Here is a 15,780-nt window from a genome sequence, read left to right on the forward strand (position 1 = left end):
CTAGAATACTTCAATAATTGTTTTGCACATTTTTTCAATACCTCAAATAAATCAAACTTAATGATTGGAGAAATATGTTCAGGTAGTGTGTTCACAAAACAAACACCCTCACAAAAAAAAAAGGAAAATTACAGATTTTAAAAAAGTGGAGAATACAAAAAAATATTTGAAGTTCAATTATAAAATCACACGTAGACCCATTCCTGTATAAATGAAGATGGACTTTCTTTTACAAAAAACAAACTGGCTTTAAAAAGCCATTCCCAAGACATTAACAAACAATGGTGCTCGCATCACTACAATCAGCACAAAACAAATTTGACGGTGAGCAGTTTAAGGAGACATAAGACATCAGTACAATGCATTATAGTGTATAAACATACATATGCTCTAAGTCTTTCCTTTCTCCGATTAAATTGATAAATTTGAACGGCTTATCCATATAAACTTAAATTACAATAATCACAAAGAGGTAAAAACCAAAGAAACAACAGCTAAAAACCCGTAAAAATCTCTTTACATTAAAATATATATCACTCAAATTGTGGAAGGAACAGCAGTTTTTTAAAAAAAGGAGAATTTTTTAAACTGTGAAAATCTTGAATACCAACACAAGATCTTTTCCACAAACATTTTAAACAGTATTTACACTCTTACAGACTTCCATGTGATCTAGGTTACTTATTGCTTGCTCGAAAACATTTTATGCTCTTATTGACACACCAAATCATTCAGGACCTGGTTGGCTTCAACCCTTCCTTTTATGGCTAGTCCAGGCAGAGTGGGATACAACATCTCCAGCAGACAGACTTGGATACTTCATCAAAAAACTTCCTTACTTGGGAATCTAACTCGTGGGTTTTTTTTAACACACAAAAACAAAGTCTAACCATTGCAATACAGACTCCATTCCAGAACTGCACTACTGTTTGGAGTTTTTGTAAATATGTACTGAAGTCTAAACGTACACTTATGATCTCAAAACTTAGACCTTTATAAAAGTGCAAATTATGATCCCTCTACATATTTCGATGAAAAGTGACTCCTGGGTCACAAAATACTGCCAAACCACTTTTATACTCTAAACAATCAGGCATACACCAGATGCTTTCCAATCAAAAACACAAGACAGATGGGTTCATGTCTGTTCACAAAGTCTCATGTCACCCATCAAGAGCTGAACTTGTGTGTTATAACTAGAGTGGGAATATTTTCTTTTTCTGTAAAAAAATGTAGTGTCTAACAAACCACATATGCCTGCCACTCTGCAAGACCAGCCTGCAACATCTGTTTTTTCCAATTACGGAAGTTGGGGCCCTACTCAGGAAAAGTGGGATGCACTCCAGCAGAAAGACAAGGATAATCAATTTAATATCTTTCCAAAATGGAAATAAACGTTAAGTGCTTCATTTGCAAAGCAAAGACAAAGAGCTTAACTATCTAACCATTGATGACTGTAAAACTTTCTATGAAATGATTATCTATCCCTCTGGCGAGCAGCTGATGACAGAAATGGGTGATGGTCATTGACTGACTGTCACTTATCCAAAGTGAACAATTTTTGCAAACGATAATCATTCCTTGTTCAAAATGTCCATATCTGAGAGCACAATCTGACTGTGGCATCAGTAACACTCAGAGAAAGGTAGATACAGGGATGATGGCGAGGGGACACACATTTGTAGCACTATGATTTAAAAAAAAAAAGAAAAAATAGAAATGCACATCGCCTCCATGAAATTTTACTTCCCCTGCTCACTATAGTTTCAGGCTTTACTGGGTGCACTGGTAATTTCTCTATTATTTTAAACTTAAATCATTATAATTGTAGCCTGAGATTAATACATCCCTATGTTGTGTAAATGAAAAGAAACCAGGGTGCTACAGACCACATAACTGCCCTGGGATCTTCAGACAACTCCTCGTACAGAGCCAAACAAATTTGAATAATCAGCTAAGGGAATGAGATATCTGTGGGGTGCTACACTTCACCATTGAAAATGGTAAATGTATTTGGACACAAAATTATAGTCAAATTCAGTACTTGATGTTGATCTGTGTTACACTTCACCACTAGGAAAAGGTATTTATGTCGATGACTAATGGGAAAGTTGCGTACAGGTACACTGAGAAAAGAGGAAAATATCACTTTGGTAACCACTTCTAAAATGAGATGAAACAGTAGAGTAAAATCATTTATATGATGTTCTTTTTCATACTACTTACATGAAACAGCAATTTATACTGCAGGAAAAAGGTGAAAATTAATTTTTTTAAAACAGAAATGAACATTTTAAGACATTTTTTAAGGGAAAAAAAAAGATTCCAAAAATGCATCTGAAACTGGAATTCTACCATAAAAAAACTTAACAGAAATTCAGTATTTAAAGATGAAAACACTTTCATAACTTTCTGCATCCAAATAAAACAAAGGTACAGGGTAAAATGTATAAACTTGAGCACATAAATCAATCTATTACAATGACTAGTCGCAAAAATCTATTTAGGCTAAAACTGTACTCCAACTATTTCTATGGGCCAAGTAAGTTGAATTCAAAACCAGCCACTTCATGTCTATATAAGAGGTGATCTCCTCTGTCACTTCATGGAAGGTTTTCAGTTTGCATTCTGACAGATGTACCTCTGCACCAGCTCAGGCACAGGCAGTTTATTGACATCTTTACAGGACACGAGGTGAAGGACAGCTCGCCGACACAGATCCTGGGGAAAAACACAGGCAGTTTTGTTTGGTGCAAGTTGTATGGCACTCACAACTGCATTAAGTCAAATGAGTGCGTAAGACACAAGTTGGTTATTTTCACGTCTGTTTTTGTTAGAGTCAAAAGAAGCAGGTTGACACATTAATGGTCAAGTTGTGCAACACCCCCCCCCCTCCCCCAAAACCCCCTCAGCAACAAACAAAAAACAAAAAAACCCAGCTGACACATGGGAAGTCAAGAAGTAGGACCTACCCTGTAATACCCTCCAACAGCCCTCCAGAATGGCAGGCAGCTAGTTCAGATCAGCCAGATATGTGAGAGTCTTGAGTGAAATCCTACAGATCAGCTAAATATGTGAGTGTTTAAAGTGAAAGGCTTCAGAACTGAAGGGGCAGGGCACGATTAGCCAATGAGATGAGTGAGAGAGTTTGTGTGCATGGTGTGCACTTTTCTCCATTCAATAAATCCAAGCTATTCAGAGTAGACCTGCAGCAAAAGATATCTCGATTTATGGGCTTCGTTCTCATTATCATTCGCAAATCCAGTCTTGTAAGTTCATATTTTTTTTCATCATCTGCAAGTCTGCAAAGAAAATTACTAGGAAATAGAATACACATTTTCTGACATAAAAACGGACTTGCATACTCAGACCCTGAAAAACGTTTGAAATACATTTTTTACGTACTGGTTGGCAGCTACACGACAAACGTTTGATAGGAAAGTAGGAGCAAACCACACCAGAGCACCCGCCAACTACCCAGTCAGTACCTGTAAAGAGCGCAGTTCTGTGGGTAGTTTGTACACAAAAACCTTGCGGCCGCAGTTCCGCTGCTTCATCACTGCCAAACACGACTCACTGAGAGAAAATCTGGGAAAGACCTGCAGGTTCACAAACTCCGACACTGGCCAGTACGCACCTCTCACTTCAACCTGAACAATAAGAAAAATCTAGTCAGAGAAATTTTAAAAACTGACTTCAACTCCATAGCACTTACAAAACCAAACACATGAGATCACGGTGGAACTTCAGGAATCATGTTTTCTCCTTCGGTGCAAATCCCGGGTAAATTAAAAAACTTTTATAGTTATAAAAAAAAAAAGGACAGTTTACTTCCTACAACCGTCATTTGATAGACACCATATACATCATAACTTTGGACGTGATAGTTGTAAACTGCATAGAGCACGCTATATACATGCAATCATTACTGTTATTAGATAGCGTAAACACAGCCTCACACTCGTGGCCTTCTGAGCGCGTGGTATCGGTGAAATTGGGGTAATTCACATCACTGTTTCTTCGCTCTTTCGCTATAAAAGACCAAATGCCATACACCTTGTAAAAGTTCAGCTTTTCCTCGTTTAAATGGTGTAAGTTGTTTATATGTCCGATTATTAGGAGCTGGAGAATCGCTGTGGAAAGCAAAGCCCCTCGCGGTCGGAACGCGTGGTCGGCTGGTTAAAAAATTGACACACCTGCATTCAAATGCTTCGCTGAAAGATTGAGGATTAAATACCGTCTTTTCATTGGCTGAGAACTGTAGAGCTTTGGACGTGCTTTCCTGTAGTATACATTTGGCCTATGGCATTTAAATAAAAAGCCTTTAAAATGTCGTCAAAGTTTTTAAAAATCATTTTTTACATAAAACATGTAAAATAGCGGCTCCAAAAAGGTATCAATAGAAAGATCAGTTTATTTTCTATTAGAATAAAGTAATTGGCTTGGAATTATTTTTCATCAATCCTTCCGACAAACTTGGAAAGCATGTGACCCCCATGCGGGGAGCGTTTGGTACACTACAGTATAGTAGGGTCGATTCGCTTGCCGCGGGGGGCTGGTGGGACGCCGGCCGGGTCAACGCTCTGTGCTTTTGTCAAAATAACGACAGATCATCATGTTTGCGGCGATAAAATACTGATTTGTAATGGTCTTACAGTCTTGAAAAAAATTCTCAGGAGATATAGGCCTTTCATATGGAAGAGATAAATTTGGCATATAGCTACTTTGAAAATTTAGTTTCTGGTACCTAATATTATTGATTATTATAAGTTTGGACATCCTTACCCTCATCCCACAGAAAAAGTGTGACAAAACACAGCCAAAAGTACACAAAAACAAAACGAGAAAGAACAAAATAGTCACCAACCCGCATTGCCTTGGTGAAAGACGGATAATGCAGGATGAGAATTCTGTTGAAATGGCAGCCGTCAGCTGGGTACGTGTATCTTACGGCCAGAAAATCTCCACTTGGACTGGACCTGAGAAAAGAAAACAGAGTCTGAGAATTTGACGCAAAATACATCACTGAGGGAAATGATTAAACTTCAGATGAACTTTGTTAATCCATTGAGAAAATTAATTAGTATTTTAAATTTTCAAATAGAATAATCACATGAGAACCACATCAACCTCACTATGGCCATTTGATGTAAGCAAAACAATCAGATGTAGAGAACAGAGGGAACACAAAGGATAAAAAACCTACCAGTGGCACCCTCTAATCCCTCACCCACCCACTCCCCACCCCAGTATTAACTAACAGTGTGCTTTCACAAACTCTAAAGTCACAAGTAATTACATAATGATCAACAAGGGGAAACGCCATGTCTACACGTATAGGTATAGCCCCTGTCAAAACTATTAGTTTAGTTAAGAGGCAGGACCTTTGAGTTTAACATCCACCTCCGAAAGGACCGAGCCAAGAGGGAAATCTGTGTAAAGTGCCTTTTTCCAAGGACACAAGTCGGACTGAGCTGAGGCTTGAGCCCACAATCTCACGATAGCGAGTCAAGTAGCCTGACCACTAGGCTCCCGATGCCACAAACACAATGTCTCTGACACGGTCCACAACTAAAAGCCAAGACCCATGTTTTCTCTCTTTTTCTGTATCTCTCTCCCTTCTCTTCCTCTCTCTTTCACACAAACAAACACATAAAAAAAGGGTTACCTCAGAACAATTATAACATAAACATGTTCAATATTATTGCATTTCTATTAAGAATTAAATTGTCAATTGTTTTTGTTGGAAATTTTTTGGTAAACAAAGTAGGTGAAATTAAGACATCTCTACATAACACAACTCTTAAAAAAACCCAACTAAGTAAAGGTCATTTTCTGATATGAACTTTCCACTATGATGAGAACCAAATGCCAACTTAAAAAATTATATTTGAACACCAATTAGTTACCAGCTGTCAAGCTAGTGTCTACAATAATTGTCTAATCTGAATAAACAACTAGCATAAACTACAACTTTCAGCAACATAGTCAGATATCCAGGAGACCAAGTTTTTATCTTGAAAAATTTGATCTTTACAAAGGCAGCCCTAAAAGCTTTTACTTTCCCTGCCTCGAACTGAACTAACCAAGACCCAATATATGATTATTCAATAATTTTTATACCTGTATCAACTGTGTTTTATTTTAACCAAAACATAACAATTGTCACAAAAAACTACACTCACACCTACATGTGCGTACACTTCCACATACCTGATCTGATGTATGTGAGCATGAGGAATCATTAAGTTGTGCACCGAAACCACAGACCAGTCATCTGTTTTATACACCTGGAAAACGAAAAAACATCTAAACTGTCTCAAAAAAAAACCCGAGCACCTCTGTTTGGACCCTGTTTCAAAGGGCAAGTAAAAAAGAAGTTATTCATCTTTCTTATGACAGCGATACCAGTCTTATACTTTATACATTGAGCCATAATGGCATATTATAAAGGTTTTTATTTCACATTCTGTAAAAAACACCAAAGTCCGTCTTTCTATGAGCATCTTTTTTTCTGGTGTCTTTGAATAGTATTTTAAAATTCTGAACATTTCTATATGCCATACAGAGAGTTTTATCAAATGTAGATATTTCTTTACTAACTTTTTGTGAGACTACACCTGAGGTCATGAAAGCAGTCACAAATTATTTGCATCCTGAGTCAAAAATATCTGCGGGCTGAATCTGTTAACATCTTAAGTCTTGAAAGGGATTCAAACACACACGATTTATATAATTTTTCAGGGTCTTACAAGCTGAGCTACTATAGCACAAGCACCTATATTTACCGGAAAAGAGGGAAATTTTAAAAAGCGCCACCGCAAGTGTATTTAACTCTTTTTATCCGGGCTATGAGTAAACTCGTAACGAGGACCAGTCCAGGCTACGAGTAAACTCGGAACAGCTATACGGTCACGTCAAAAAGCTAGTTCTGCTTGCAATTACCAAAATACGCAAATACGGCGATGCCAGCTCTGTCTGAATATTTCAATGTTGCAATGAACAACGGTTTCTTTGTTTTTGATGGGTGTAGAAGCTTGAAAAATGTCTTGAAAACCCACATTCACAACCGACGAAGTACCTTTTGAAGTGGCGCTGGGTCGTGAGGGGGGAATGAGACTAATTTTATTAAAATGACTCTGAATCACATGCCACAAATTCCGTTGTGGATGACAACGACTGGACCAGTACTGGAATTTGTGCGGTACAGATGGGTAGGGGCAGATCTAGATCTATAAATCCAAGGGGATGTCGAGGCCGCTGCAATCAGGATCAAGTTGGAGGGAGGAATACATCTCAAAACCTGCATGGTGCAATTGGTGTGATTCCTAACCACATACATTTACAAAAACTACATTCAATTTCTAACATAACTGCCAAATGTCCTTAAAATCTAAGAGTAAATGCAAGAAATACAGCACTCTGAAATATGCACGCTGAATTCCAGCTCATATGGCGCGGCAGCCCAAGGACGGGAACAGAGTCTGCGGGGGTACGGCCAGGATAAAAAGAGTTAAATGAGGACATTAAACACTGACATTCCATAAACTCCTAGTTGTTCACCACATTATGTTAATGTTGAAAAGTGTCACATCCTATGAGAATAACTGATGATCCCCAAGAAAGCATGTGCAGTCCCATTCAATTTGCAACAGAATATTTTAAAAGATATTTTGCGAGTCTAAACCTACACCTAAACTTTCAAAACTTTTTAAGTGCTGCGGGACAAAAGAATAGAAAGCCACATCAGTAGAATAGAACAGAAAATCACTGGGACGTGAAACAAGTTTAGAATATTTCAGCATTCATTAATTCTGGAAACATCTAGAAAAGTGGCACTTTCAGCACCTGTATGATGCGCTGACCAGCAGCTATCACATGCTCGTCCCCCAAGAGAGCATTGTAGGTGATGCTACAGTTGGGGAGGTACGTAGGAATCTTGCTGATCGTGATGTCCGACATCGGAGGGTAACACTTGATGTTCTGGGGAAATAGAATGACATGGGAGTGGAGGGTAACATTTGTGTCATGACGCGGTGGAATCGGGTGCTAGTAAATTTTTGGGCACGTGGAGTTATTGGTATCATCTGAAAGCTGATTTATTTGCCTTGCTTCCAATGAAATATATTTCCAACTATCTTTAATAGCACTTAAGATATTTGCGATTGAAGGAAGTGATGTCGCCTGGTTTCAGTGGTGAAATTAGTGAGAAAAAGGCCGCCAAAGTTTGATAACTCCAATTCCAATAGCTAAAGAGTCCTTGAAAACTGAAAATTGACATATTTTGTGCCTTTAATCAATATTTTTAGGTAAAATGCACATGGAAATGTGTTTTGTATGTACATAAAAGAGGTTAAGCCAAAAAATTAAAAATTCGATTAAACTTTCCAAACTGACGGAAAAATACCCGTTCCTCCAATTTCTGTATTTAACGAGCGCCTGATTTCACCATGCTGCCTCACATTTGATGTTGTGGAGAAGTAAAATCATAAAATGATATGGGAGGGTACCATTTTCAAATAACTTCAGTCTCAGATCTTGATAGACAGCCTCTGCAAATTCTAACACTGTCCATTGCAACATATTGAGGTCTTTGAACTCAGATAATATTCAAACTCTCCATTCACTTGGTTCTCAATTATCACAGATGGACGTAGGAATCAGAGCTGAGGCCCTTTAAAGTACCTCTATAGTTAAAAGGAATACAAGGAGGGTAAAAACCCATTTTTGACACATTGAAAAACACATTTCAGCAAATTTTGCTTTCAATTTGGAAAAAGTAAAGCTATCAAAAAATTTAAAAAAAACAACCTTACAGTTACAAACACCGGACCAATCACCCACCTGCACTTCATAGTTAATTATAGCTTGGAAATGGTAGCGTACATCTGGCCGTAGGACAATGTGCGATGTACTTGGGGACATGTGGACTTCGTACCACCGCCGCACGTTGTTGGCAATCACAAAATGTCCACTGCAGACTTGCTGGTCCATGTCAATGACGTAAAACTTAGAGAAGGGTATAAATCTCTCTGTATTGACCTGAAAGAAGAAATTTTGCAAGTCTTTTGCAAGAAGAAAAATCCTTTTCTAAAAAACAAAATTATCTAAATACCCTCCTTTTTAAAGAAAGAAAAAACTTTTGTCTTTTGAGTACAGGGGAAAGGACAATCTTTAGAAAATTCACAACTATTCTTAATCTAATACAGTGGATCTAGGATGAATAACGAGTCTTGCTTTATCACTTCCATCCTGGTATTCCTTTAGGAAGAGGAGTAACAAGGAATGGAGCTCCCCCCTACCCTTTTTTTTTTTGGTAAGTGTTTTACGGCGCTCGCAACTGCATATAAGGACAAACGACACACATAACATTTCCATTTTGTAGGAAATTTTGAATTTTGCCCAGGTGGCGGCCGAAGCCTACGGAACCTCCGAGATTTTTTTCGCCCTTGTCCGAGAAGGCTAGGTGTAGATCTTTCCTACCATACGATCAGGGGTGTGGCTGAAAGACAGCAGTAAGAAGGAGCCAAGGAGAAGCAGTGGAAAGGCAGCAGAAAGAGTCAGGAGCCCAAAGGAGGGGGCATAGGAGGTGAGGGGGTGGGGACAGAAAGTGGAGACGAAAGCAGACCACAGAATATTGATAGAGAGCAGGAAAGGAGGGGAAAGGAGACAATATTAGAGAAGAAAATGTTTCAGTCGCTATCCGGATTCGAAAATGTGACCTTCGAATGAGAGGCCATAACCTTACTCTCTAGGCCAAGAGAGCTCTCTGTCCATCTTCTAAGTGCCATGATTATGATCTTATTCATATCACACGGAATGCGGATAAGAACGTACCTGCACAATGATGTATCCCTTATGGTATGCCACGACCCGAGTGCACCGATGGCTTCTCCTTTTCCGTCGAGGTCGGTTGTGACGCAGGTAAGCAGACAACTCTGTTGATGTGACTCGCGGAACTTTAATCGTAATGCAGCATGACGTCTCCTTTTCTTGAATCATTAACTCATTTTGGGTTCTGCAGTAAAGAGGTAAAGAGATGAGGATGGAAACTTGCATCACCTAGTCTTTTTTTCCTCAAATATTATGCTTGACTCTAGGCTGGTGCATTACTTCATACGTACAACAGCAATGTACTACATCAAGAGTCAAACTGCAGAACTTGAAGAAAATGTTTAAATTTATTCCACACAGGTCTTAGATATATCTAAAATAAAAGAGTTTCTTTTCTTTCCATAGAAATCTTTCATAAAATGGGTATTTTTTTGCTCACAGAAATCTGAAAAGAGGATACTTTTCTTTCTTTCAATTTAACTAAAATTTTTATCATCAATGAGTATATACAGAACTTTGAAACTGAAAATGAATTATGAAATTTAGGCAGTTAAAAATAGGCAACCCAACCCTGTTCCAGTTTATTTTGCAACTGACTTACTTGAATCCGCTCCTAAAGAAGCGGCCCTCCGTCGTATCCGGCCTGTTTGGGGAGCCATTGAGCTGTAGCAGTGAGTGTCGGCTTGAAGTGTAATCTGCTTTATCCGAGAATCCGCACACTTGCCTCTGTTCACGGCACCAAGCACCAAAGGAACAAGTCAGGAGCTCATCTCCCACATGACTTGTCTTCAGTTTATTGTAAAACTCAACTTTACTGTTCTTCTTGCCTTTTCTGCCCTCCCTTGGAGAGTGGGTCACAGAGTTACCCATTTTTTTAGAAACTATGATGATCCTGGAACTAAACACAGAAAAAACAAAGTTGAAAATATTTTTTTTCCAGAATAAAAGCAAAAATAAGCAATGAAAAATACTAGAATTGGGCTAAAAAAGACCAGCTTCTCTTAATGATAAGAAAACCTTTCCTTAGAACTGAGCCCATCAATGCCACAGTAAAAGGATTCTGTCAATATCACATTATACAATCACTGTTAGAAATAAAATGAATAGAATTCCAGAACTGGCAGGACTAATCTCAACCTATGAGTGTCTAAGGGGCAACAGCTTGAGGGCTTGATCTCTGTACAAGATCCTACAAAAATCTATAAATGTCTGCCAGTCAGCAGAGGCTGGGCTAAATATGGTAAATGCAATTCTTCTTCAAGTCCTCAATATTCATTTAGCTGTAGCAGCTGTTAGATTGATGCCCCCAGCCTAGACAGATTTCCTGGATCTTGTCAATGATTAGCACTCATGTCATCAGATCTCCCCCCCCCCCCCCTTCCCTTTCCTTCCATTATGAAACAGATGTCTCACACTTCTCACCTTCTCACCTACCTAGGCATTCGCAGCTACTCGTATTAGAACAACCATATTAAAATTACCAATACAATTGTTACGTACACCCTTTTATCTATCAGCTTTTTTGGGGGGATAGGGGTTGCCATGAAGGGGAAGGGGGGGGGGGGGCCCTCAAACCCAAAAAAAGGAATTTGGGGGGGGGGGGGGGGGGGGGGGGGGCGGCAGGAGCAGACACACTGAAGTATATCAAGCAAGCATTCTAGTTTTCAATCGATTTCCAAAATTGCTCTTTTATTTTTGTCTACTACCAGTAGTACTACGTCCTCCCCTTAGCTAGATCTCTGGAGTAGTAAACAGTTTAAGAACTGAGGGTGAGATGATTTTATTGCATTATAAATGGCGTGTTCTTCTTTAGTAGCGGGTACTGTCTTTCACCTTTCAGTCTTAAGGTACAGTCAAAATTGTCCTATAATTACGGCCACCAACTGTCATGGAAAAAAGTGTTTGTCTTAGACAGGTGGACATCTCAGACCATGTTGATTGTTTGCACAGGTAGCCATTAGAGCAGGTCTGTGTACATTTATCTTAGATTCTTATATTGCCACCTAAAGTCTTAAATTATCACCAAGACGATAAAACTGTAAGCATGTTAAGAAAATTAAAAACACAACTGAAAATATTATTTGGAAGCCAAGAATTGGCATCGAATGGAGGTGTTTTTCTTTGGTTCTGTGTCCTGGTTTTATGGGTGCTAGATTACATGTGGGATACTTCTTAAAAGTGTTACACGTTGTAGTGGTTGAAAAAATTTTTTGGAAGTTGTTGCTGCTGCTGTGGTTGTTGCTCCTGGAGAAAGATGGCTACATTTGTCTGGATTTGGAACGATGATGATGACGACGACTACTACTACTACTAATTATCTTTTTGTTTTGTTTTAGTAGAGGTTTTACGGCGCCCACAACTGCATAAGGTCATATGATATGAGCGCCACTTATTATCTTTACAAGAAAAATAACAATTCCATTAATATGATATGACGGTACATATATATATATTCATTATATCACTCCTTATCATAGCTTTCCCCTTTTATTGGCCTTCCGATATATGTTCCTCGCACGCACCATTGAGGATTGTGGCCTATCCTGTTTAAACACTTTAGTTTCCAAAGTGTAGATCTAGTCTAGTCATTAATATTATCTTAAAAAATTTTCCTGACAAAGCCCTAAGCGGCGAAACATTGAATATAATATAAATGTTTCGAAATTCAAAGCAGTCTCCACCATTTTTTTTTTACCGTCTACAACATAATGATAATGATGATATATATATCAAAGCAGATTAAGTAACGCAGTTGAGAATCTATGAAAGTGATGATGATGATAATGTTAGTTAGCCGTTTAGTATCATTTTCAGCTCCTATTCTAGATCCCCGCCCCCCCCCCCAGGCTGTCCTTTGGGGCAGAACACATGCCTCATTTCCTCCCTTTGCATAGAATGACCAAATCTTGAAGCTATATCCTCATCACTTCCTTAACGTGTTATAACTTTAGGTTTGCCGAAATGTAATCACATGGGGTCTGTCTCTAGTTGATGACTGTGTAAGCAATATGAACCCTATCTCGGCTATCATTGGTCCAATAATAATTATGATTTTAGCAACCAAATTAATCTTGTATAGTTATAAAATTAGAGATACTTGTTTAAACTTGAGACAAAACAATGTCACACATTTTGATTCTCTTCCAAGTCATCGCTATCACCGGATCATGGATGGACTGTGATGGCCAGTGGATTTATTAATAGGAATAACTCAGTGAAATTGCAATGTGGTATAGTAAGACTTGTAGAGAGAGGTTTGAAAGTTTAAAGATCAGTCCAAAGGACAAACCCCAAACTTAACAAAAGCATCAACCTGCTGCAGCTTGAAAGCAAAGAAGCTTTGAAATTAGAAAACAAAAATAAAAAGGGTGGTGGCAGCTGATCACTGCCAGTATTCCTTGGTTAAGCTTAATGATAGTGATCTCTTTCACGGTTTGGCTCAGACATATCTGTCTTTTCATCACAACACATCAAGCGGCTCACTTATTCAAACTCATAAAAGATGGGTACTAAAGAGACCAGTCCTATAGGGTAACTCCAGGGCACTGGTATAGTCGAAAAAATGATGCTCTAACAACCACCTGTATAAAATGTAAGACAATCATCAGTATGAACGACCACTTCCCATTTCCTCTCTTGCCCATTTTTTACAAGCCCTATAATAATAATAATTGGTGTAAGACAGCCACCTGTTGAGGCCACTTTTCTCCTAAACAATGGCTGGCCATCTTAGGCAGTTTCAATTGTTCATAGTTTATACATATATATGTACCTTACTTTAAATGATTTTTAAAATACCCATCTACCTTGAATAGAGCAGTTGAGATATTTGAGATTGAAGGAAGTGCGAGTTGCCTGCTTTAAAAGGTAACATATATTCATATATATATATATATAGAAAATGGCCATCTAAGTTTGATAGCTTCCAAAGCTTGGAAACTGCAAATGCATATTATTTTAAAAGATCAATATTTCACAGCAAAATCCATATAAAGAAATGCTTTTAGTGGACATACAATGCTGAGCCCCCCCCCCCCCCCCCCCCCCCCATAAAAAAATTGCCCCAAGGGCCCAAAAAAGAATTTGACGAGCGCTTGACCTCACCCATGAATGCCCACACACATTAAAAAATATTTTTAAAAAACAACAACACTTGTATCACATTTTCTATCTGATCATTATCAGTTTCAAGCCCACAGCATCAATAATCAATATGGTAAAAAAAAACATGAAAAGACAGCAGATGATCTCAACAATGGCATCTAAATAAATAAAAAAGTCACGATTCAAATCAAATTGCTCTGAAAAAGAACAGACTTTAAAATTTCTTTAGGGGGGCCGTTTCAATATTATTTCTCCAAACAATTTCCTTTCTCGAGACTTTTTGGTTATTTGTGAATGGAGTGGCCCCGCCCCCCCCGGGGGGGGGGGGGGGGTTGTTTTTTTGGGGGGTAATGTGTAAAAAGGGTGTGGGTTAAAATTTAACCCGGGGGGGGGGGGGGGGGGGGGGGGGGATTTTTGTGTGACTTAGTTATTGCTTTAGGGGGGACTAAATGCAAAATTTATAGGTTACTGTCTAAGTCAAGCAGTCTTGTATTCTCGCAGTACCTTTTACTTTTGAAGACATTTTCAAATGAAGTACAGTCTATAGTCCGCGAACGTTGCCCCCCAACTACAATTTAAGTATCTTTGAATATTCAGAGAACTAAAAATTTTTAGCTCTAGATATTGAATTTGATGCACGCAAAAAAAATGCTTCTTCCCAGTCCTCGCAGAATGGCAGAATGATAGATGACGCTGAACTCTAGCAAATAACCAACAAGACCCGAGAACGGAAACCGTTAGGAGAAATAGAGTTCAAGTTTATTTTCCCGAGCGTACAGAGTAATAGTCACTTCGTTTACTCGTTTTCTTAAAAGAAACAGCAACCTACGTCAATTGCACTCAAATTGCAGGCCTAAAAAAGCTTCAAACTCAACTCCAAAATATGATTTGCACAGAACACACACACAAAAAGCGTTGTTGACATAATATAATAAATCATATAAAATGATTAAATGACGGTAGGCCATCAAGTACGCTAGTTAGTAGTATATTATCAGATGATGTCACTATGTAGCACTGTTTGAGACATTGACATTTTTATAGATTATTATCTTCTAGCCTAGATATCTATCTCTAAATAGATTCTCTTGCTCTGATATTAAAAACAAAAATTAAGGGCAAATGAGTGCAAATCAAAATAAGAACGATGTACTGTTAGAGACCTAGATTCTAGATCTAGTTCTATTAATTCATTCTCCAAAATTGGGGCAAACTAGAATCATCTGCATATATAGATGTATAGGACGTTACTCTTTTCATGGTAGCAAGCTATGATCAGCTGTGCACTGAAATAGGTCGACTGTGACTTAGTGTAAAGAACAGATCATAATAATGCACAAAAGTACACCTTAGAAATGTATTGCTACGCTTAATTACTTACCCCTAAATAAGTCTGCATGTAACATATTTTGAAAAGACTCCAGAAGAGAAATCGAGCAATGTCACGCTCACGAAATTGTTATAGTTATAGTGTACGGACAAGAACAATGGAAACGTCCATCTTCGGGCCAGCAGGCAACAGATTGGGACAGTCGAAACCCAATTATTAGGTCAAGGGAAGCAATTCCATCACGTGATCATAATATTTACTAAAGGTTACCAGTACTAACTAAACTAAACGCTTTTAATTTTTTTTTTTACTTAGACCACCTCTCTGCTTGGACTAACTCTTTACACTTGAAGGAGTAGATTAGATCTATATTTCTACATAACTAGATTTAGATCTATTTTCAATGTTATGGTTTTGAAAAAAATGGACGTACTTATAGGCTAATTACAACACAGGTTTATGCACACAAGAGCCAAGCCAAGTCTTTGCTCTCTGGTATTGTTTATCGAGTT

The 15,780-nt window shown here is 38.3% G+C and overlaps 1 protein-coding gene across 2 annotated transcripts; it reads right to left on the reverse strand.

The window, feature by feature from the left end:
* Positions 1-1,221: 1,221 nt before the first annotated feature.
* LOC101857239 lies at positions 1,222-15,769 on the reverse strand. 2 transcript variants are annotated; one of them, XM_005094408.3, is made up of 9 exons: positions 15,702-15,769; positions 10,436-10,732; positions 9,838-10,018; positions 8,845-9,042; positions 7,849-7,983; positions 6,214-6,290; positions 4,868-4,979; positions 3,489-3,650; positions 1,222-2,721 (listed from the first exon to the last, which is right to left on the reverse strand). In XM_005094408.3, the coding sequence occupies exons 2-9, from the start codon at positions 10,702-10,704 to the stop codon at positions 2,617-2,619; spliced, it is 1,239 nt and encodes a 412-aa protein (XP_005094465.1). In that variant the 5' UTR covers positions 10,705-10,732; positions 15,702-15,769; the 3' UTR covers positions 1,222-2,616. The 2 variants fall into 2 exon arrangements, with proteins under 2 accessions (XP_005094465.1, XP_005094464.1); XM_005094407.3 differs by lacking the exon at positions 15,702-15,769 and adding an exon at positions 15,320-15,664.
* Positions 15,770-15,780: the final 11 nt, after the last annotated feature.

This window comes from Aplysia californica, unplaced genomic scaffold (assembly GCF_000002075.1).
Source record: "Aplysia californica isolate F4 #8 unplaced genomic scaffold, AplCal3.0 scaffold00081, whole genome shotgun sequence".
Taxonomy (NCBI): domain Eukaryota; kingdom Metazoa; phylum Mollusca; class Gastropoda; order Aplysiida; family Aplysiidae; genus Aplysia; species Aplysia californica.

What these genes read in the sequence shown, in the direction of transcription:
- LOC101857239 (XM_005094408.3), bottom strand. Translation starts at nt 10,704, where the DNA reads ATGGGTAACTCTGTGACCCACTCTCCAAGGGAGGGCAGAAAAGGCAAG. An exon ending in AGGGATACATCATTGTGCAG is followed by an intron (nt 9,043 to 9,837) that starts GTACGTTCTTAT and finishes TTCTTCTTTCAG; the next exon opens with GTCAATACAGAGAGATTTAT. An exon ending in CTTTCACCAAGGCAATGCGG is followed by an intron (nt 3,651 to 4,867) that starts GTTGGTGACTAT and finishes CTTATTGTTCAG; the next exon opens with GTTGAAGTGAGAGGTGCGTA.